At 63.4% G+C, this 21,003-nt stretch overlaps 2 protein-coding genes across 2 annotated transcripts; one reads left to right on the plus strand and one right to left on the minus strand.

The window, feature by feature from the left end:
• Positions 1 to 212: 212 nt before the first annotated feature.
• On the plus strand, positions 213 to 3,591 carry PEF1 (penta-EF-hand domain containing 1). The gene is made up of 5 exons (XM_066204392.1): positions 213 to 250; positions 728 to 947; positions 1,521 to 1,676; positions 2,137 to 2,280; positions 2,762 to 3,591. Exons 1-5 carry the CDS (start codon positions 233 to 235, stop codon positions 2,989 to 2,991), a joined length of 768 nt encoding a protein of 255 aa, XP_066060489.1. The 5' UTR covers positions 213 to 232; the 3' UTR covers positions 2,992 to 3,591.
• A 1,915-nt stretch (positions 3,592 to 5,506) lies between these two features.
• TINAGL1 (tubulointerstitial nephritis antigen like 1) lies at positions 5,507 to 14,049 on the minus strand. Its single transcript, XM_066204383.1, has 12 exons — positions 14,034 to 14,049; positions 13,050 to 13,372; positions 12,308 to 12,371; positions 10,676 to 10,768; positions 10,481 to 10,595; positions 9,056 to 9,179; positions 8,821 to 8,971; positions 7,844 to 8,027; positions 7,531 to 7,576; positions 6,969 to 7,092; positions 6,489 to 6,534; positions 5,507 to 6,359 (listed from the first exon to the last, which is right to left on the minus strand). The coding sequence occupies exons 2-12, from the start codon at positions 13,360 to 13,362 to the stop codon at positions 6,219 to 6,221; spliced, it is 1,401 nt and encodes a 466-aa protein (XP_066060480.1). The 5' UTR covers positions 13,363 to 13,372; positions 14,034 to 14,049; the 3' UTR covers positions 5,507 to 6,218.
• Positions 14,050 to 21,003: the final 6,954 nt, after the last annotated feature.

Raw genomic sequence — 21,003 nt, forward strand, 5'->3', positions numbered from 1 at the left:
GAATTCCAGCCCCGATGCCGGGAATCTCCTGGCGCTATCCCCTCCCTCCCTGTGGTCCTCACCTCTCTCGGGCGCCGTTGCCGCTTTAAGGCCGCCCTCGGGCGCGCGCTTCCCGCGCGTCACCGCTCGGCCTCCGCCCCGCCCAGAGGGCGTGATCACAGGCCAGCTCAGCCAATGGGCGGATGTTGCTTCTGTGACGTCATCAGGGCGTGGCCGGGGCGGAGGAGCCGCTATGGCGTATCCGGGGCAGGTGCGGGTCTGGGACCGGGACCGAGACCGGGACGGAGAATGGGACCGGGACTGGGAATGGGGTCGGGACGGGGAATGGGGTCGGGACGGGGAATGGGATCGGGACGGGGAATGGGATCGGGACCAGGAGTGGCGGCGGGGGACAGGGCTGCGACCAGGACTGGACCGGGACTGAGACTGGGACTAGGACCCAGACGGGCAATGGGATCGGGACCGGAGGAGTGGAGCGGCGGCGGGGAGCCCAGCCGGCACCGGGGTCGGGGACTGGGGAGCGGGACGGGGACCGGGACCGACGAGGCAGCGGGGAGCGGGACCGGAACGCGGAGCGGCGCCGAGGACCAGGAACCGTGATCGGGGCTGTGACCGGGACCGGGACTGTGACCGGGGGCGGGGATCAGGGGAGGCGCGCAGGGGGTCCGTCCCCGTGCCCATCTCGGTGCCCGGTGCCCGGCTCACACCGGCTCTGTCCCCTCCCCAGGGCTTTCCCGGCGCAGGACAGCCCCCCCCGGTCGGCCCCTACCCCGGGGGTCCCTACGGCGGGGGGCCACCCCCGGGACCCTACGGGCAGCCCCCACCGGGGGGTCCCTATGGTGGGGGGCCACCCCCGGGACCCTACGGGCAACCTCCGCCCGGGGGTCCCTATGGAAGCCCCTACGGCGGCCCCCAGCCCGGGCCCTACGGCGGGGCGGCCCCGGGAGGTGAGTCCGGGGGTCTCCCGGGTCCGGGTACCCGGGGCAGGGGTGGGGAGCGATGGGGTCCACAGTCCGGTGCCCGAGGGGGTTGAGGGGGTCCCCAGCTCAGCAGAAGCCACCAGGAGAATGAAACTCGATGTCCCAGTTTATTATTTTGAAATCCTGGAGGAGGAGAAGGAGGAGGAGGAGGAGAAGGAGGAGGAGGAGGAGGAGAAGGAAGAGGAGGAGGAGAAGGAAGAGGAGGAGGGAAAAGAGAAAGAGGAGGAAGAGGAAGTGCCAGCAGCCCTAAAACTTTACACCCCACATCCGTGTCCCGGTGCTGCCGGCTTTGTGGGGCAGCCCCGTGCCTCCCTCTCCATCCCAGGGCTCCACCAGGCTCTGATCTCCGTCCCATTCCCAGCTCCAGCCTCTCCGTGCCCATCCCAGCCCTTCCTGCCCTGTTTCCCCGGGATTTCACCGGGCTGTAAAACCCGTGGGAGGAGAAGCTGTGCCCGGCCCTGGGAGCCACCCCCGGGGCCAGCCCAGCCCGTGGCCTGTCCGAGGGGAAGGTGACAGCGCCGATGGCCTCTCCCCACGCAGGGAATGCCCCCCCAGGCGTGGATCCCGAGGCGTTCTCCTGGTTCCAGTCGGTGGATACGGATCACAGCGGCTTCATCTCCGTCAAGGAGCTGAAGCAGGCGCTGGTCAACAACAACTGGTCCTCGTTCAACGATGAGACCTGTCTGCTCATGATCAGTGAGTTTGGGGTCTCCCTCCCCTCTTGCTGCTGGTTAATCTGGTTGGTTTGGGTTTGGGGTGAAGCCCGTCCCGGCAGAATTCCCTTTTTCCCTGGGTGGCGCTCCCAGCTGGAGCCACAGTTGGGCAAACCGAGCAGCTCCCAGGAGTGAAGGGCCCAAAATCCTGCTTGGAAAAGGAAATCCCAGCTCTGCACAAGCCCCAGATCAAAAAAAGAGAGGGAGGAATGGGAGGGAGAGCCCAAAAAATGCCAAGACTGCCCCAGAGCTTGCCCCAGAGCTTGCCCCAGCCTCAGCTCTTGGTGCCGTTCCTTACCAGCCTTGGCGGTTGAATGGTCCCAGTGGATCTCAGCCCCGGTGAGCGAGGATTTTCTGGGATCAGAGCAGGACTCTGAGTCGTGGCGTGGCTCCGGAGCTCTCTGGAAGTTTCTGCAGCTTTCCCCCACTCCTTCCCTGCCCAGACATGTTCGACAAGACGCGGTCGGGACACATTGACGTCTACGGCTTCTCCGCCCTGCTGCGCTTCATCCAGCAGTGGAGGAGCCTCTTCCAGCAGTATGACAGGGATCAGTCCGGCTCCATCAGCTTCGGCGAGCTCCAGCAAGGTGGGTGAGGGCCAGAGGGACCAGCCTGGCCTGTCCTGACCCTTCCCACAGCCACTGCCTGGCATTATTCCCAGCTGGAAACTGGAATTCCTCCTGGATCTCCTCCTGAGATCCTTTGGGATGCTTCCAAAGCAGTTTGGGAATTATCCATTGGACAAAGCCGGCTGGCACGGGGGACAGGAGGTGGTGAGCTGCGGCAGGGCTGGGGCACAAAGTTCCTGCAGGAAGCCCAGAATTCCCCCTCAACGATGCGTGGGGGTTTTTTTGGGGGGAGGAGATCTTGGGTGTGTGTAAAGGGAAAAAACGCCTGGAATTTGTGCTTTGATTCCTCTGGAGAGCCCTGCCCCGTGCACACCCTGAGTGGGAAGGGTGGTGGGAGTGGGAGATGGGGCGTGTGGGACGCGGGGGGAGGAGGGCACAGCCCGTGTCCTTTATCCTATACCTTTGGGATAGGTTTAACCCCAATTTTCCTTGCTCCCAGCTTTCTCCCAGATGGGCTACAACCTGAGCCCGCAGTTCAGCCAGCTGCTGCTGGCCCGGTACTCGCAGCGTTCCCCCAATCCCAGCATCCAGCTGGACCGGTTCATCCACATCTGCATGCAGCTGCAGAGCCTCACCGACGCCTTCCGGGAGAAGGACACGGCTCTGCAGGGAAACGTCCGCCTCAGCTACGAGGATTTCCTCTCCATGGTGGTCACCCGGATGCTCTGACATCCCCAGGAGCTCTCCAGGAGCTTCAGCCATCCTCATCTTCCCTCTGGGATGTGGCTGAGCCCCCCCTTCCCTGTTCTCCGAGAGTTCCCCCTCTCTGGGGCCAAATTTCCCGAATCCTGCCGGGGTTTTCCTGGCTTGGGTTCCTTTGTGTCCGTTCTGTGGGAGTGGGGATGAAGCCCCACGCCAAACTGGGGCAGCCAAACCAGCTTAGATCCCGTGCCAGCCCCAAATTCCAGCTTCATCCCGAGGTGCTTGCAGCAGAACATCCCAGTTTCGGGGAGGAAAAGCTGAGCCTTGGCTTTGGAAGCAGCAGGAAAAGGGAAAAGTGAGGACAAAGCTCCTTCCTTCCCTCCCTGAGTGTCCTGGGATCACATCCCGCCCCTGGGAATTCTTTCCTGGGGGTCTGGGATCACATCCCGCCCCTGGGAATGCTTTCCTGGGGGTCTCATTCCCTGTTTCTCCAGGGGCTGCAGGAATGGGATGTGCTGCTGCAGCCCCACGGAGTCGTCCCCTCGCTGTTGCCAATCCCGAAGCCAAATCCAGACAATTAGAGCTCATTTTTTTCCAGCTTTGGAATAAAAGGTGTCGTGCTCCGGCTGCTCTGTGGTCTCTGTATCCAGGGGGGGCTCCAGGGGACATCAGGTGCCTCCTGTCCCCCTTGGTGGCACCAGGGGACACGTCCTGTGCCTCTCTCCCTGCTCCCCGGGCTGGGCAGTGTTCCCTAAAATCAATTCTTAGGAATTTCATGTCAAAATACAAAAAATGAACGATTGGGGGAGCTCCTGAGGCAGCGAAAAATCCAACCAACGCCAAAGATTTCTTCCCGAGTGACGCCCTGGGGCGGAACCCGGAATTTGCCTTGAGGAATCTCCGGGAGATTTGAAGGATTTCTCACGGAATAAAAGGTTAAAGGGTGTGAGGTCAGAGGGAAGAGCCCAACCTCGGTGTTCTCTGTGACCTCGGTGTTTTCCAGCCCCGGGCAGGACTGCCTGTTCCCAACCATCCCCGAGCATTCCGAGGATATTTCTCCCCTGAGCATTTCCAATATTTCTGTTGAGTCAGAGCTCTGCCCTGCTTGGGCTTGAGGCAGAGGAGGCTGTAAATACATAAATATACATTTTCTATATTTTATATACACACATATATAATATTTGTGTATATAAAATACATACATTATATATATTATGTAAAAATATATAATATAAATTATATATATTATAATTTATAATATATAAATTATATGTATTATATATCTATATATATTACATAAATATGTATAAAATACATCTTTGTAATATACACACACACATATATAGGCATATTTTAGTATATATACAAGTACATATGTACACATAAACATATAAAAACAGTTTACATGTAAATATATATAAAGGCATGTGTAAATGCATAGACACACACGTATATATAATATGTAATATAAAATATATTTTTTTATCTTGTATGTTATATATAATTTATATATTATGTATTATTTATATATACTACATAGTATATATAGTATATATCATATATATTAAACGGGTGTGGTTACATGTACAAAAATACACATGAAAATATATACAGGGGTTTTTTTTGCATATATTTCAATATACAGGTATATATACACATAGAGAAATGTATATATATATATATATGTAGATTTATGTAAAGGGGGGGTGGTCATGTCTGAACACAAACATGCACCTGTATATATATATATATATATATATATATACACACACACCCCCACACAGAGACATACCTATACACCTCTATATCTCCATCTAGACATACAAAAACGTATTTTTAAAATATTTAAAATATATATTTTATAAATATTATATATAATTATATTTTATACACTTTGTATATTTTATATGTTTATATACTTTATATATTTTTTATATATATATACACTTTCTAGATGCACGCACCCCTGCAGTTTCAGGAAGCCACCACCAGGTGGCATCGCTCTCCGCACTGTGTGTGTCCCCCTCGGGCGCCGCGGGGGGGACCCGGGGGTGACCCGAGGGAGGGGACATGGAAAGGGACAGGGACGGCCAGGAAAAGGCGGCAACAGCCCCAGCGCCACCCCAGGCATGGCGCGGGGTAGCTGCGGGGACACGGGGGCCGTTGGTGACGCGCCTGGATGTGGTGGCACATCTCATTGAGGCGGCACTTGCAGTGGCGCATTTGGCGGTGGTGGCGCACCCTGCTGCACGGTGGCTGTGGTGACAATACCCGGCTGCGGTGACACACCAGGGTGCGGTGGCACAGCCGTGGTGACCCCCCGCTGGCCGAGGTGACGGCCTTGGTGACCCGAGTGACTGCGCGTGTCCGCGGCGTGTCCAGCGCTGGCCGCGGTGACCGGAGCGGCGGGGCCGGAAGGTGGACAATGAGCGGGGCCTTATCTCACCCCCCAGCCCTTCCCGAGGCCACGCTGGGCCTCCCCAACCGGGGGTGACAAGGGGCCACGTGTCCCCCTCGGAGCACTGAGTCCACCCTCTTGGGCTCTGAGGCTTCCATAACTTTATTTACAAACAATAAAAAGCAAAATAAATACAAAAAAATGTCTTAAAAGTACAGCCCTTGGGTTGGGGGGGGTTGTGGGGGAAGGTCCCGGGCTGTGCCGGCTGCGTGGACCCCACTTGCGGCCCCACCAGGACGGGGACACCACGGGGCTGAGCCCTCCCTTGTCCCTGCTGTCCCCAGGGGGGTGGCAGGGTCATAGCACCATAGGGAAGGGCTTGTTGGGGGGAGAGGGGGGGACGGTGGGGACCCCGTCCTGGCCACACCCAGCCCTGGGGGCTCAGGGGATCCCCCCGGTGGGTTTTTTCACACCCCCAGCTCCAGGGCTGCCCTGCCGGGGGGAGCTGGTGGGGCCAGGATGGGCAGGATGTGGGGGATCCCTCCCCATTTTTTGGGGAGAGGGGGGGATTCCCACAGCGCCAGCCGGGCTGGGAGGGGGATGCAGCTGCCTTTGAAGAGCCCCCCGCCGCCACCGCAGCCCCGCCGAGCCCGGGGCAGGGGGGGATTAGCGGGTAAATCCCACTGGGAGACCGGAGCAGCCCCCGGGGCATCCCCCACGCACGCCCCACTGCACCCAGCCGCTGTGTCAGCACAGCGGGGACAGCAGCCCCCCGGCCAGGGGACACGGGGGACAGCGCCAGCCCCCCTGCCCGCCGTGCTGTGGGGGCGCGCGGGGCTGGGGACAAGGGACATCATCACTTGTGGGGCATGTCCTCCATGCTGACGCGGCCCCAAACGCCCACCACGAACGTCTCCACCTCGCACTCGTTGACGCCGCGGGCGATGCGGAAGTGGCCGCCCTCGCCCCACGCCGTGCCCCACGAGTTGGCCGCCGTCTGCGGAGAGGACATGGGATGCTCTCAGTGTGGTGACACCCCCGAGAACTCAAGCTGGACCCCATACGGGAGCGGGGAAGCTGCAGCCCCCCATGGCTGAGCCGCCCCAAACTCACCCCCAACACTCACCCAGTATTTTTGGGTCTGGCCATCAGGCAGCTGCTCCTCTCCCCACCTGCAGTGGGACAGGACAGTGAGGGGGAGCCCCCAGGCATCCCAAAACTGTGGGATCCCCCCACCCAGCACCGTGGTGGGATATGGGGGGTGCTGAGCCTGCTCGTTTCCTGCCCCTGCACCTCCCCAGGGCCAGGCCGAGGCTTTGACATCCGCTCCAGGAATAGGGGCAGGAATATTTAGCCACGGCAGGAGGAAGGAAACACCGGCACAGGCCAGGCGGCCCCGCTGCCCTCCCCGGGGTCTGACCCCTCCTTCCAGGATGCTGAGCACCTCGCTCGTGTCACTTGTGCCACCATCATTCCCTTCCCTGCTTCCTTTCCCAGCTTGGGGGCATTTCTCCCTCCCAGACCAACACCCTCTGCACCCCCTGGAGCACCCCCAGGCCACTACTCGGCCCTCCCTGGAGCCCCCCGGGTCACCCCCGGCTCTTACCCGGTGATTTTGACCGAGTGGGTCCCGTGTCTCTGGTGCTTCGGCCCTTTCCCCTCGGCCACGGGCGTGTGCCGGTAGATCCCGCTCTTGTACATGAAGAAATCCTCGTGCACCTCCAGGATGGCTGCGGGGGATAGGAGAGGGTTTGGGGACATTGGCACTGTCCCTAAGGAAGCGGGGGGACACGGGCACGGGGGGCACAGGGCGGCATGGCATTCCCAGCGGGAGGGAAAGGCGGCAGCCGGATCCTCCCCAGGGCGATGCAACAACACTCGGAGGAGGTTTCAAATAGAAAAAAAGAAAAAAAAAAATAAATTCAAGTTAAACAAACGCAGCTGCCAAGATGGTGATTAAATCTCAGGAGTTAATGAGCAACCAACCCAGTGCCCGCTGGGGTGGGCAGCGTGACGGGCACTGGGGCAGCACTGCCCGGGCACGCAGAGGGAGCAGCTGAGGGGGGTTCTGCCTCCCACCACAGCTCCCCCAGCCCGGACAGAGCGGGTTTTTCCCCCCCAAATTGTTCCCCCAGCATTTTGGGGTGCACACCCTGCCAGCTCCTTACCTTGCACGGGGCCATTCTCCAGCAGCTCCTTCATGATCTCCTTCTCCTGCAAGCACAGAACCGGGTGGCACCGGGTGGCAGCGGGGCCGGGACCCCCGGGACTGCCCTCGCCACCCCCAGGGATGCAGCAGAGCTGCTCCAGCACCCGCTGGAAGCTGCTGTGGAGATGCCGGGTGCACGAGCCGCTCCCCCCGGGCTCCGCACTGGGGTTTTCCCAGGCGCATTCCCGAAGTCGGTTTTCCCAGGTGAAGCAGCCCGAGCCAAGCCCCCTCTCCCCGCTCCCCGCGGCTCCCGCTCCGGGCCCGGCGCTCACGCTGGAGGAGAGGCGGTAGGCGGGCGTGGACTGGTAGATCTCGTTGGAATGGGTCTGGGGGTTGGGGCAGCGCGCTGTCGCCTGTCGCTTGCCCCGGCCCGTGGAGCGGCTGTGCATCATGCAGGGCGGGGCCGCGGGCTGGCTCTGCTGGCTCGTGAACGGGTAACACTCGTCTGTCACCACCCTGAGCGCGGGGACAGGGAGGTAGGAGGGGAAGGACCAACACGGCTCCATCCGAGTCCCAAACACCACTCCCATCCCCATCCTGGACCCCAATCTCATCCCCATCCCAATCCCATCCCCACGCTGGACCTACTCTCCATCCCCACACCAAATCCCTCTTCCATTCCCATCCCAAAGCCACTGTCAACCCCATCCCAATCCCCACTTCCATCTTCACCCCAAACCCCACCCCCATCTCCACTCTGATCCCCAGTCCCATCCCTATCCCAACCCCCACTGTCCATCCCAACCCCCACTGTCCCTCCCTGTCCCAAACCCCACTGTCCATCCCTATCCCAAACCCCACTGTCCATCCCCGTCCCAAACCCCACTGTCCATCCCCATCCCAATCCCCACTGTCCATCCCCATCCCAAACCCCACTGTCCATCCCTGTCCCAAACCCCACTGTCCATCCCCATCCCAAACCCCACTGTCCATCCCCATCCCAAACCCCACTGTCCATCCCTGTCCCAAACCCCGCTGTCCATCCCCGTCCCAAACCCCACTGTCCATCCCCGTCCCAAACCCCGCTGTCCATCCCCATCCCAAACCCCACTGTCCATCCCTATCCCAAACCCCGCTGTCCATCCCCATCCCAAACCCCGCTGTCCATCCCTATCCCAAAGCCCGCTCTCCATCCTCCCCTGGCAGCCCTCAGTGCCCACCTGTCCAAGGCACAGGATGAGCACGGGGTTCTCCTGGGCTCTCCCCAGGTGACCAGAACCCCAATCCCCGTTTATCCCACCCCACTCACCCCCTCCTGCGCAGGTACCACCAGGCGCCGTCCAGGCGCCCCCCGCTGCAGCCGCGCTGGTTGCGGGTGTCACAGGACAGCAGGTTCTGCGGGGACAGCGCGGGGGTCATGTGTCCCATGGAGTGGATGGAGATGCGGTCCGAGGCCACGGCTGCCGAGGGGCGGGAGGTCAGCGGGAGGCGCTCCCGTCCGTGTCCCCGCCGTCCCCGCCCAGCCCGGCCCCGGCCCCGCTCACCGGCCGTGGAGAACGCCCAGGAGCCGGCGCAGTTCCCCTGGTCCAGCGGCTCGTGGATCATCCCCGGCCACTTCGCGGCGGCGTCGAAGTGACGCGGCAGCACCTCGTTGGAGTCCATGTTCATCTGCGGGGCAGAGCCGGGGGGGGCTTAGCCCACCGGGACCCCCCCAGCTCCTCCTGGCATCCCGGGGTGTCCCCTGAGATGGTCCCTGGTGTCCCCCAGCTCCACTATGGGACCCCTGCTCCACCTCCTGCCATCCCAGCCATCCCCTGAGACGGTCCCCAGCCAGCTTTAGTGTCCCCCAGCCTCACTGTGAGACCCCTCAGGACATGGGTGTCACCATGAGTGACAAAGATTTGGGTTCAGGACAGGGATATCACCATAAGTCACAAAGACTTGGGTTCCCCCTTGTCCCAGAAAAGCCACAACCTTCAATTCTCCCCAGATTTGGGCTCCACAGCCCCTGCAGCTCCTTAGAGCATGCCAGCACGGAGTGTCCCATCCTGGACCCCAACAAGGCCCTCGGTGGCCCCCCCGAGCTCTGGGTGACACAGCCCCTGAGGGTGGCCACGCCGAGGGGACAGCTGTGGGTGACACAGCCCCTGAGGGTGGCCACGCCGAGGGGACAGCTGTGGGTGACACAGCCCCTGAGGGTGGCCACGCCGAGGGGACAGCTGTGGGTGACACAGCCCCTGAGGGTGGCCACGCCGAGGGGACAGCTGTGGGTGACACAGCCCCTGAGGGTGGCCACACCGAGGGGACAGCTGTGGGTGACACAGCCCCTGAGGGTGGCCACGCCGAGGGGACAGCTGTGGGTGACACAGCCCCTGAGGGTGGCCACGCCGAGGGGACAGCTGTGGGTGACACAGCCCCTCAGGGCGGCCTCTGGCCCAGCCCTGGGTAGTCACCCTGACCTGTGGGTGACACAGCCCCTGTGGGTGGCCTCTGGTCCAGCCTTTCCGTTCGGGACCGGGGACGCTGCCCCCGCCCCGGCCTTCCTGGGGAGGACACGGCCACAACTCCCCGGCTTCTCCCAGCTCAGGAAGCGCCTCTAAAATTAACCCTGAGGCTCCGGGGCACGGGGCTGGCCGTGCACCAAGCCCTGCCACCACCCCAGGGACCCCCGGGTTGGGGTGCCCACCCCGGGCTGGGGTGCGGGCAGAGGCAAAAGCGCCGGAGCAGGCGGCTCTGCTGAGTCAGCAGCGGCGGGGCCGCCGTTCCGATGGGAAACGAGCATGGAGGAGAGGGGGAAAAAACAACACTGGCAGCCCGGGGATTGTCCGGGGGAATTTGCTGAGCTGCTGTCTCCAAACACTGCCGTCTCTTTCCCTGCCTGCCCCCCGTGGAAGCCCCTTCCCAGCGATGGGGAGTCACTGGGACAACCCTCGGCGTGCCTCAGTTTCCCTTCCCCTGGGGGGACTCACGTGCATCTCGTTCATGTTCATGACGGTGGGAGAGGGACGGAAGGTGCCCAGGCGATACCGGATCCCGTCCTCCAGGGTCATCCCCCAGAACTGGCTGTAGTTGGCGGCTCTCCAGCTGCGCGGGAAGAAGGGACACGGGTCACCCCCCAAAAAAGCACCGAAGGGTGAAGCATCCCTGCCCCACCCGGTGCTCACCCATAATTGCCTCTGTTAACGGCGTCCATCAGCTCGCCATCCATCAGGCAGGCGTGGTCCTCGCACTGCCACTGCCCTCCGGGCCCGCAGGTGCTGCAGAGGGGACAGCCGGTGACAAATGATGTCCCCAAGGTGACCAGGGAGACCCCGAGCGGGCGCTGCCCCTCCCAAACCGGGCAGCCAGCCAGGGGCTCAGGGCTACTTTTGTCCAAGGTCTTGGCACCTTAGAGCGGTGGGCAGCCCTTTGGGTGACCCTGTGTGGCCTCTGGGTGACCCTGAGTGGCCCCTGGGTGGCCCTGGGAGCTGTCCCCTCCCCCGCAGGAGCCCCGAGGGCAGACAGGCCATGGGACAGAAAATCAGCTGAAAAGCTGCCAGGGCTGCAGACATCACAGAGGGGTTTGGACACCAGCCCGGGCGCGGGGGTGGGCACTGGGTGTCCCCATGGGTCACCCGCTGTGACCAGGTCACCCCACGGGGACAGCCGAGCTGGGGGGGGGCTGTGGGGGTGTGTGGCGGGTCCCCTGGGGAGCCCCGGGCTGTGCTCCCCCCGTGCAGCCAGCAATGCTTGGCATGTTCTCTCCTGCACATTTCCCTTTTATGGAGTTGAGCGAGGCCGCAGCCACGGCCCAGACGCCCCCCGTGCCAATCCCGCTGGCAGCACCTGGATTCCAGCATACCCCCATCCATCCCCGGGCGCTCCCGCCGCCCTGGGTCACACCTGGCGACCTGCGAGCACCTCAGGGTGCCACCAGCTGGGTGCCCCCACACTCTGTGTCACCTCCCCGAGGTTTTTGTCCCCTCCCCCCCCCCCCCCCCCCCAGTCACCGCGGGATCCCGGCAGGGATGGGGCAGGGGTGAAGCTCAGCAGGATTTCCTGTTCTCCAGGCGCCAAATGCGGGGGAGGAGGGTTTGGAAGAGAAGATTTCCCTCCCGTCCCCAGCGCTGGTGGGTCAGAGATGCTCCCCCAGCAGCAGGAACATCCCTGTGTCCCCATTCCCAGTGACATTCCGCCGGGGACAGGAACACCGCCCATCCCTGAGCGCTCCGTGCCGCCGTCCCGGGGATGCTCCGGGCTGCCGTTCCACCCGCACACACATGTTCACACACGTGTGCCCCTGCCCTCGCACACGCCCCAGACGCCGCCTTTGATTCCCGCTTATCTGCCGCATCGCCCCGCCGGGTTCAACCCTCGTCTCCGGCAGCTCCTGGCCTGCAGGTTCTCCAGTCCCCCACCTCCGGATGCCAGGGATACCGGCATTCCCAGATAAACCTCCAGCAGCGAACTCCTGGGCTGCCGAGCGCGGCCGGACTCTGGCACCAAACCCAAACATCCCGTCAGGCTTGGGCAAGCCGGGCTGGGACCGGCGTGGCCAAAACCCCCCTGGGGGCTGCTCGTGGTCCCGCTGGGCGAGCAGCTCCCACGCAGGCATGCGCTGAAATTTGGGAGCAGCTCCAGGGCCCTTGGCTGCGGATTTGTTGGAGCAAAGGCGTTTTGGCAGCAGCTCCCACCACCCAGCTCGGGCCCCGCTCTCCGCCGAGCCCTGAGGTTTACAGGAGCCCGAGGGACGGCGACACCTTGCCGTGCTGACATGCCGGTGACATGCCACAGGTGCCCAGAGGTCACTCACTCACCACAGGTTGCAGTTCTCCCGGTACGTGGCTCCGGTGGGATAGTTGAGTCCGGCACGGGCGCAGCCTGGATGGGAACGGGAGAGCCCCCGGTGAGGCTTTGGCTCTGCTGGTCCAACCAGCACCCCCACATTCCCGGGGGTACAAACCAAAGGGAACAATCAACGCGGTTCTCCAATCCAGGCTGCACCTTGGCACCCCCAAAATCATTCCGGGGGTCAGTGTGTGCCCCGTGGGGCAGGGTGGGAGCGGGGCTGCCTCGGCGCCGGGAGGGTTAAATGCGCTCAGCCCGGCGGGATGGGGATAAAGGGGCCGGTTGTGGCCGGGAGCTGGCTCTGCTCCGCGGGGACTTGTGAGAGCGCCTTGTGCTGGGAGCTGGGGGCTGCCCGCGCCCCCTCCTCGCCCCCGCTGCCTGCAGGGTTAAGCCAGGGCAAACATCTGCCTGACCCAGACGTGACCGGGCAGGCTGGGACAGAGTCCCCGCATGTCCCCTCACGTCCCTGCTCTGCCCACAGGCGCTGCTGCTCCCGCTGTGAGGTCACGGGCTGCTCCCACACCTCATTTTCTGGGAGTCCATCCCCATCCTGGACACTCCTTAGGAGTTCCCACAGCGCTGAGGGATCCAGAGCAGCTCTGCAGTGAGGTGGGGTGCCACATCCCTCACCCCAAAGAGCACCAGCAGCACCACAGAACACATCCAGCACCCCGGGGCCGCCCCCTCAGCACCCACCTGGGCGCTCCTCACCTGAGGCTTTGGGGAATGGGGCCGGGATGCCCAGGCAGTACTCCCAGAAGTCGGGGCAGCAGTCGGACACGGTGCGGTTGCAGAAGAGGTCGCAGTAGCACAGAGTGTCGTGGTAGGGCACGGTGCAGCCGTCGTCGCGGCCGTGGCAGCACACGTCCCCGCGCTGGCAGTAGGAGCCGCCGGCGTCGTAGACCCCGTGCTGGTACAGCCCGGGCCCCAGCTCCCGGCGGGTGCGGACCCGGGAGGACAGGGCCACCAGGGCCACCTGGGCCACCAGCCAGAGGCGCAGCAGGGCCCGCATGTCCTCGCTCATGTCCCCACACCTGCGGGAGAGAGGGCGGTGAGGGCGCTGCGGGTGTTGCTCCCACCCTGCCCTCCTCGCCGGGCTCCTCAAAAACATTCCGGTTTTGTAACTCCCCTTGTGACCGCGCAGCTCAACCTCCAAAACACTCCCCGGCATCGGAGGGGGCCCCGCGCCCGCCCGCCCCTTCTCCACCGGCTCCAAAAACAACCCCCCCCCACGGGAAGGGGCTCCCCGGGACACTCGGGGGGTTTCCCGGGTGGCGTTCCCATCGCCACTCCCCGTCCCCATCGCGGGCAGTGCGATGAGCTGCCAGGCCTCAGCCCGCGGGGCCGAGGGGGGTGATGGGGACCCCAGAAAAGCCAGTGGGGACAATCCGGGGGGGCACACGGGGAGGGTCCCCGTCCTGCCGGGTCCCTCCCGCGGCCGGTCCCGCCCCGCCTGCAGCGTGGGGGCTCCCGGGACGCCGGTAAAGCGGGAGAGGCTGACCCGGGAGCCCGCGCAGTCCCCACGGGGTGAGACCCCTCCCCGTTCCCGGCCGTACCCGCCGCGCAGGGACCCCGGGAGAGGAGCGGGGGATCCGCTGCTGAGATCCCTCACGGAACTCAGGGGGCGGGACCCCCTCTCTAATCCCTCCTGGCACCCCCCCGGCCCCACCCCGTCCCCCCGAGCCGGTGCCGTACCTGCCGCGCCCGCCGCTCCGCCGCCCCGCGCCCGCCGCCCGCCCCGCCGCTCCTTATAACCGCGCCCCGGCCGGGGTGGCGCGGGGAGGCGCCGGGGCAGCCGCGACCGGCCCGGGGCGGAGCGCAGCGGGGCGGGGGTCGGGCCTGGGGCTGTAGAGCGAAGTCCCGAACTCGTGGCCCCGTCGCCCTCAGTCTCCGGCGACGTCTCTGTCCCCGCCGGTCAGGGGTGTCCCCAGCTCCTGATCCCCTCCCGGTGCCCCCCCCCCCCCCGGCGCTGCCCTCGCCGAATGAGGGGTCTCGGCCGTCCTGGGGGGTTTCCCCGTTCCCCAAGTGTGTGGAGAGGAGGGGAAGGGCTGGGGAGGGGAGGGGGCTGCGTTCCTGCCCCTTGCAGCGGTGTGGGCACAGCTGGGACAGGGACACGCCAGCCCGGGGCATGGAGTCGGCGTCACTCGGATCCAGCCCCAGGACCGGGGGGGTCTTGGCCGCCCCCCAGGCTCCTGTTCCTCCCCCCCCCCCCGCGGCAGCAACACCTGCTGCGGGACCTCAGCCGCCCACACTCGGGGCTCCCGCTGTCCCTGCCTCGGCGGGAGCATCTCCCGGCGCTGCCGGAGGATTCTTCGAGGATTCCTCACGGCAGCCAGGACGGGAGCACCGCAGGAAACGGGCCAGGGGCCCCCGGCTGAGCCCACGGGGGGGATGCCCCGGCCAGGGTGGGCTTGACTCGGGGGAAGGGAATGGAAGTGGGGAGCCCCAAATCCCGCCGGGCACGGGGGGCTGCGTTCTCCCCGGGACCCCGGGGTGCTCCGGGCGCCTGAAGGAGCGTCCTGCGGAGCCCCATCGGCTGCGAGCCCCTCGTCCAAGCGCTCTTGGGGCGGGCCCTTCCTGTCCGCGCGTCCTTGGGCAGCGCAGAGCAGGAGGCTGGAGCGCCGCAGGAAGGAGCTGAGTCCAGCCCAGAGCACGAGCGTCTCCAGCATGACGGGACTCACAGGAATCGGCAGTGAGTCACGAATTCCCTCAAGACCCCCGGAGAACAAAGCGAAGCCACTGGCACAAAGGACATCCCCGGGCGCTGCTCTGTGTCCTTGCGGCCCCGCCAGCTCCCGGACAGCTCAGAGACGCTGCCGTGGGGCTCTGCGGGAAGAGCTGACCATTCCCGTATCCACCCCGGCCCATTGCCAGCTGATAAGAGCCGCCCGCGTGGAGGCGGCAGCGGCCACAGTTCAAGTGTTGGGAGCATCATCCCCTCACCCCGTTCCTGCGGCTGGGCTCCGGCGGGAGGCGGCCGGCTGGCCCTGCCGGGTCACAGTTCCCTCTGTGTCACTCTGACGCTGTCCCCTTGGAAGGGCAGGTGATTGCTGGGGGGATCACCTGCCCTTCCAAGATCCCCGTCGCTGTCTCCTTGTCCAGAAGGCCAACGGCAGCAGCGTCCTTGATGGAGTAGACAAAGTTGTTGCCTGGGTCAAGGACACCGCTTATGGCTTTGTCGGGTGCGAGGACCTTCTGGAGCAGCTTCTCATCCATCAGGCCTTCCTCAATCACGTCCTCAGTGGTCAAAGGTTCACACACCTGAGAGTCAAAGAAGCCACTGAACATCTTCATCCTCTCCATGAGCTTCACAGCTGTGTGGCCAGACACCACCCCAGAGACCACCCCTCCTGGACTGCACGGAAGATGCTGACCTCCCTGGCTGCCCTCTAGGTGTCCCTGGGGGTGCTCTGGGGGTCCCCTGATTGTGCCTGGGGGTGCTCTGTCGGCCCCTGGGGCGCCCTGGGTGTCCCCTAGGTGTCCCTGGGTGTCCCCTAGGTGTCCCTGGGGGTGCCCTGGCTGTCCCCTCGCTGTCCCTGGGGCGCCCTGGGTGTCCCCTAGGTGTCCCTGGGTGTCCCCTAGGTGTCCCTGGGGGTGCCCTGGCTGTCCCCTAGGTGTCCCTGCCTCGCCGGAATCCTCGACTCCGCCTTCGGCGCCATGGTGACACCCCTCCCAGTCTGGACCAGTGTGGCCACACCCCCTCCCCTGGGGCCTTTGGACCCATCCCAGTACAGACCAGTAAGGCACCGAGTGGCCACCATGGACCCCCACACGCTTGCCAGTTCATCCCAGTTCATCCCCGTCCACTCCCCGTCCATCCCAGTTCTCTCTGATCACCCTCCCAGTGCTCCCAGTCCATTCTAGTCCCGCAGGTGCTGGTGCTTGGGCTGGATGAGCTGGTGCCTGTCCGCAACGTGGAGCGGGTCAAAGGGCACCTCAGGGTGAGGAGGGGCGGATTTGGGGGGGGTCCTGGGGGTCCTGAGTTTTCCTGGAGGGGTTTGGGGGGTTTTGGGGGGTCTGGGGGGAGTCCTGGGGGCTGCTGTGGGTGTTTTTGGGGGATCTTCGGGAGGTTTGGGCAGCCCATTTGAGGCATCAAAGGAACCTGGGGAGGGTTTTGGGGGCTCCTGGAGGTCGGGGGGAGCCCTGGGAGTAGTTTGGGGGGCACTGGGGGGTCCCAGCCCGTGACCCCCCCCCGTTTTTGACCCCCCTCCCCGAGCTGTTTCGGTCTCATCGACGCCCTCCTGAAGCCCAAGGGGGGGTGGGGGCTGGGCCCCCCCTGCTGCCCCCTCCCCCCGCAACCAAAAACCCCTCCCCGGTCCCCAAATTCACCCCTGGGACCGCAAAAAACTCCTCCCCGGACACCAAATTCACCCCTGGGACCCCCCAAAAACCTCCCCACGACCCCAGATCAACCCCTGGGACCCCCAAATCCATCCCTGGGACCCCCAAACACCTCCGTCCAAAGCCCAAATTCACCCCTCGGACCTCCAGAATGCCTCCCCAGGACCCCTCAGGGGGCGCCTCAGAGACACCTAGGGGACAGCCAGGGCACCACAGGGACAGCCAGGGCACCCCCAGGGACACCTAGGGGACAGCCAGGGCACCCCTGGGGACAGCAGGGCACCCCCAGGGACAGCCGGGGGACCCCCAGGGACACCTAGGGGACAGCCAGGGCACCCCCAGGGCACTGCCGGGAACGCCTATGGGACAGCCAGGGCACCCGCAGGGAAAGCCGGGAGACCGCCAGCGACACCTAGTGGACAGACAGGGCAACCCGACGGAGAGCCAGGGCGCCCGCAGGGACACCTAGGGGACAGCCAGGGCACCGCCTGGGACAGCCGGGGGACCGCCAGGAACACCTAAGGGACAGCCAGGCCACTCCCAGGGACAGCCAGGAAACCCCCAGGGACAGCCGGGGGATCCCCCGGGACACCTAGGGGACAGGCAAGGCACCCCCAGGGACACGTAGGGGTCAGCCAGGGTCCCCCAGGGACAGCCAGTGCACCCCCAGGGACACGTAGGGGACAGCCAGGGCACCCCAGGGACACCTAGGGGACAGCCAGGGCGCCTCCAGGGACACCTAGGGGACAGCCAGGCCACTCCCAGGGACACCTAGGGGACAGCCAGGGCGCCTCCAGGGACACCTAGGGGACAGCCAGGGCACCCCCAGGGACAGCCAGGGCACCCCCAGGGACACGAAGGGAACAGCCAGGGCACCCCAGGGACACCTAGGGGAAAACCAAGGGTCCCCCAGGGACAGCCAGGAAACCCCCAGGGACAGCCAAGGCACCCCCAGGGACACTTAGGGGACAGCCAGGGCACCGCCTGGGACAGCCGGGGGACCGCCAGGAACACCTTGGGGACAGCCACAGCACCCCCAGGGACACCTAAGGGACAGCCAGGCCACTCCCAGGGACAGCCAGGAAACCCCCAGGGACAGCCGGGGGATCCCCCAGGACACGTAGGGGTCAGCCAGGGCGCCCCTAGGGACAGCCCGGGGACAGCAAGGACACCCCCAGGGACACCTAGAGGACAGCCTGCGCCCCCCGAGGGACAGCAAGTGCACTCCCAAGGACACTTAGGGGACAGCCAGGGCACCCCCAGGGACAGGCAGGGCACTCCCAGGGCCCCCCCCCCCCCCGACCTCCAGGAGCCCCCAAAACCCTCCCCAGGTTCCTTTGATGCCTCAAATGGGCTGCTCAAACTGTCCGAAGACCCCCCAAAAACACCCAAAGCAGCCCCCAGGACTCCCCCCAGACCCCCCACAACCCCCTCCAGGACAACTCAGGACCCCCAGAACCCCCTCAAATCCGCCTCCCCCTCACCCTGAGGTGTCGTTTGAGCCGCTCCACGTTGCGGACGGGCACCAGCTCATCCAGCCGAAGCACCAGCACCTGCGGGGCTGGGATGGACTGGGAGGGACTCCATCGGTTGTGTGTGCCTGGTCTTTGCCCAGCAGAGCTGGGACAGCTGCACCAATGCCCTGCAGCAGCCCCCAGCTCTTTGGGGAGGGGGACAGGATGAGCTGAGCAGAGCAGAGCAGGGACCAGCGCCCACCCGCAGCAGGGGCTGGGGCCAGGCTCCAGCAGCAGGCAGGGATCTGTCCTCCCAACGAGCCCGGGCAGCTCCCACATGCAGGGAACTGATGCAACACGAATAGCAGCGCCCTGACTCACCCCGCACCCACCTGGCCCCACTGGGGTGGAGGTGGGACAGCCCCGTGCTGCTCAGGAATACCAAAGTAAAGCAGGTCCTGCAAACGAGCAGCTCTGGGGGCCCTGCTGCAGTGAATCCCCAGCCCCAAGCTGGGCCCCCACCTCCAGCAGGAACCACAGCAGCATCCACGCTGAGGCCATGGGAGCACCTGACAGTGATGTGACAAGGTCCTGTTCCTGCTGCAGTCACCGTGCCCCTCTCTGCGGCAATCCTTGGGCTGGAAATCCCCAGCCAGCCCGCAGGGGCCAGGCTGCAGGAGGTGGAGGGTGACATCAAGCAGCATTAGCTACAGCCACCAGCTCTGCACCCCTCACTGGAGCAGCCCCCCACCACAGCACCTGCAGCATGGCAAGAGCCACGGCCCAGGGCACGGAAACCTTTCCCCAGGCACCACACCAAAGCCTCCTGACCTATTGCTTAACCTGGGGCTGTATTTACTCCAACAGGCTTGTGCAACACTGCTTGCCAGTCCTGGCCAGGGGCCTCAGTGGCTTTGTCAGGAGGGCTGAGCAGGTTTGCTGCAGCCCCAGGCAGGGCTTTGGCTTCCAGGGACAGCCCCTGGCCTTGGGGAACACCCGGGGAATTCAGGGCCCTTAGGAAAGCTTATGAGGGAACTGAAAAGCATGTGGCTGGAGGGCAAGTGCTGACAGCATCTGCACAGGCAGCACCACCATCACCACCCACCCCATCCCAGCCTCCCCCCGCTGCCCTGGGGCAGCACCCAGCTCCTCCCCAGCACCTTTCCCTTGTATGCAATACTGCTTATGCAGTTACTCTCTTCCTGCAGTCCTGTCTCACAGGGAGGCTGTGCTGCAGCAGCAGTTTGGGGTACAGGGTGCAGAGCTGCTGCCACGCTCAGTGCATCTATTCCTCTTTATGGGGAGAGCAGCAGCCTCAGCACTGGGGGAACACGGGGTTGATGCTGAATCTGCTTCCACAGCACATGCATCACCTCACCCCCATGATGGTGCACACACCCCATCCCCTTTCCCACAGCCTGCACAGGAGACTTTCCCATTCCTGCCTCTGAAAATGCTTTAAAATGTTGGAACTGAGCTAGCCACATCCTGGAAACCCCCAAGAGGAGGAAGCAGCTGAGTTCAAATGGAAGTTCAGGGAGCAAGGGCAGCACAGGGCAGTGGGGCCAGGGAGAGGTGAGCAAGCCCTGGAGAGCAGACTGGTCTGTTTGGAGGAACCAGCCTCTCCTGAAGCTCAGCACCAGGCTTCAGCAGCACACAGCTGACAGGATGAGGGCTGGGAAGCCCCTGAGCACAGGAAACCTTCAACAGGCCCATGTGTGACCTCCTTCCCTCCAACAGCCCAGTGAGCTGACACAGCTCTGACCCAGTTTGGCTCACCCAGGAACACAAACACCCGGCAGTCATAGCAGGCTCTACCCCCAAGGCCCAGGAAGTGCTCAGCCAAAGGATGCACCCCAAAAACCCCACTTTAACAGCCCCAGCAGGGTTGCCAAGGTGTGCAGGCAGGCAGCCCCACCACTTCTGGCGCTGAGGAGAGTGCAGGGGAAAAGATGTGCAGCAGCGACAGTTCCCATCAGCACTCCCATTTCCCAAACCTCTGGCACCACAGTGAGCCTGGGAAATGGGGACACAGCACTTTGTGTGAATGAAGGAGAAAATTCACCTGTGGGAGTGTGGCTGGGCTTGCTGGCTGCCCCAGCAGCACACACAGCAGCTTGGGGAGTAACTTCCACCAGACCTGTGCTAGGGCTGACCCTCCCAAACTGCTCCGTGTGCCCCAGGACTGTCACTGCAAGAGAAAAGTCACAACCAAAGTCACTCAGCTCCAGCTCATCCTCTCCTGGCTGTGACAATGAACCTCTGCACTAATTCACTTAATTCTGTCTCAGTGCAGCTTTGAGAGACACAAAAACATCTACCCCTCTCTACATATCCTGTGAAACTAGAATTACCTATTGTCTATTACAGGAACACCAGCCTTGAAATCCTGGAGCAGTTTTCAACTACAGATCCCATTACAGACAGCAGCAAAGTCCTCACCAGGTTCAAGGTGTGCTCAGAGCCCTGATACACCACTCCATCCCCCCACCACACACACACAGAGCCACATGAGCTCTGTCACTGCGGTGACGTCCTCAGAGGCTTCCTCTCCCACAGTCAATAAAGTCACTTCAGACTGTGAGGTTGCAGGTTTGAAATGCAGTTGGTCTCTGGGAGCACCCGCCTCCCTGGTTTCTGATTAACTGGAGAGTCACTGTCTTGTGGCAAATGAAGAGCACAAGTTTCAATACAGACCATAAAGTTATTTAACCAGCGAGATAAGAACGTGCTGTGCTGCACTGGAGCAGGTGGGAGGGGCAGATCCCTACACCACAGCATGAGCACTGATACTCCTGCTGCACTTCCAGTCCATAACAAATCTTCAGAGCAAAATCTGGGCATGTTACCATTCACTTATTCCACACATC

Source organism: Chamaea fasciata, unplaced genomic scaffold (genome assembly GCF_029207755.1).
Source record: "Chamaea fasciata isolate MVZ Bird 193981 ecotype frontalis unplaced genomic scaffold, bChaFas1.0.hap1 SCAF_26, whole genome shotgun sequence".
Lineage (NCBI taxonomy): Eukaryota > Metazoa > Chordata > Aves > Passeriformes > Sylviidae > Chamaea > Chamaea fasciata.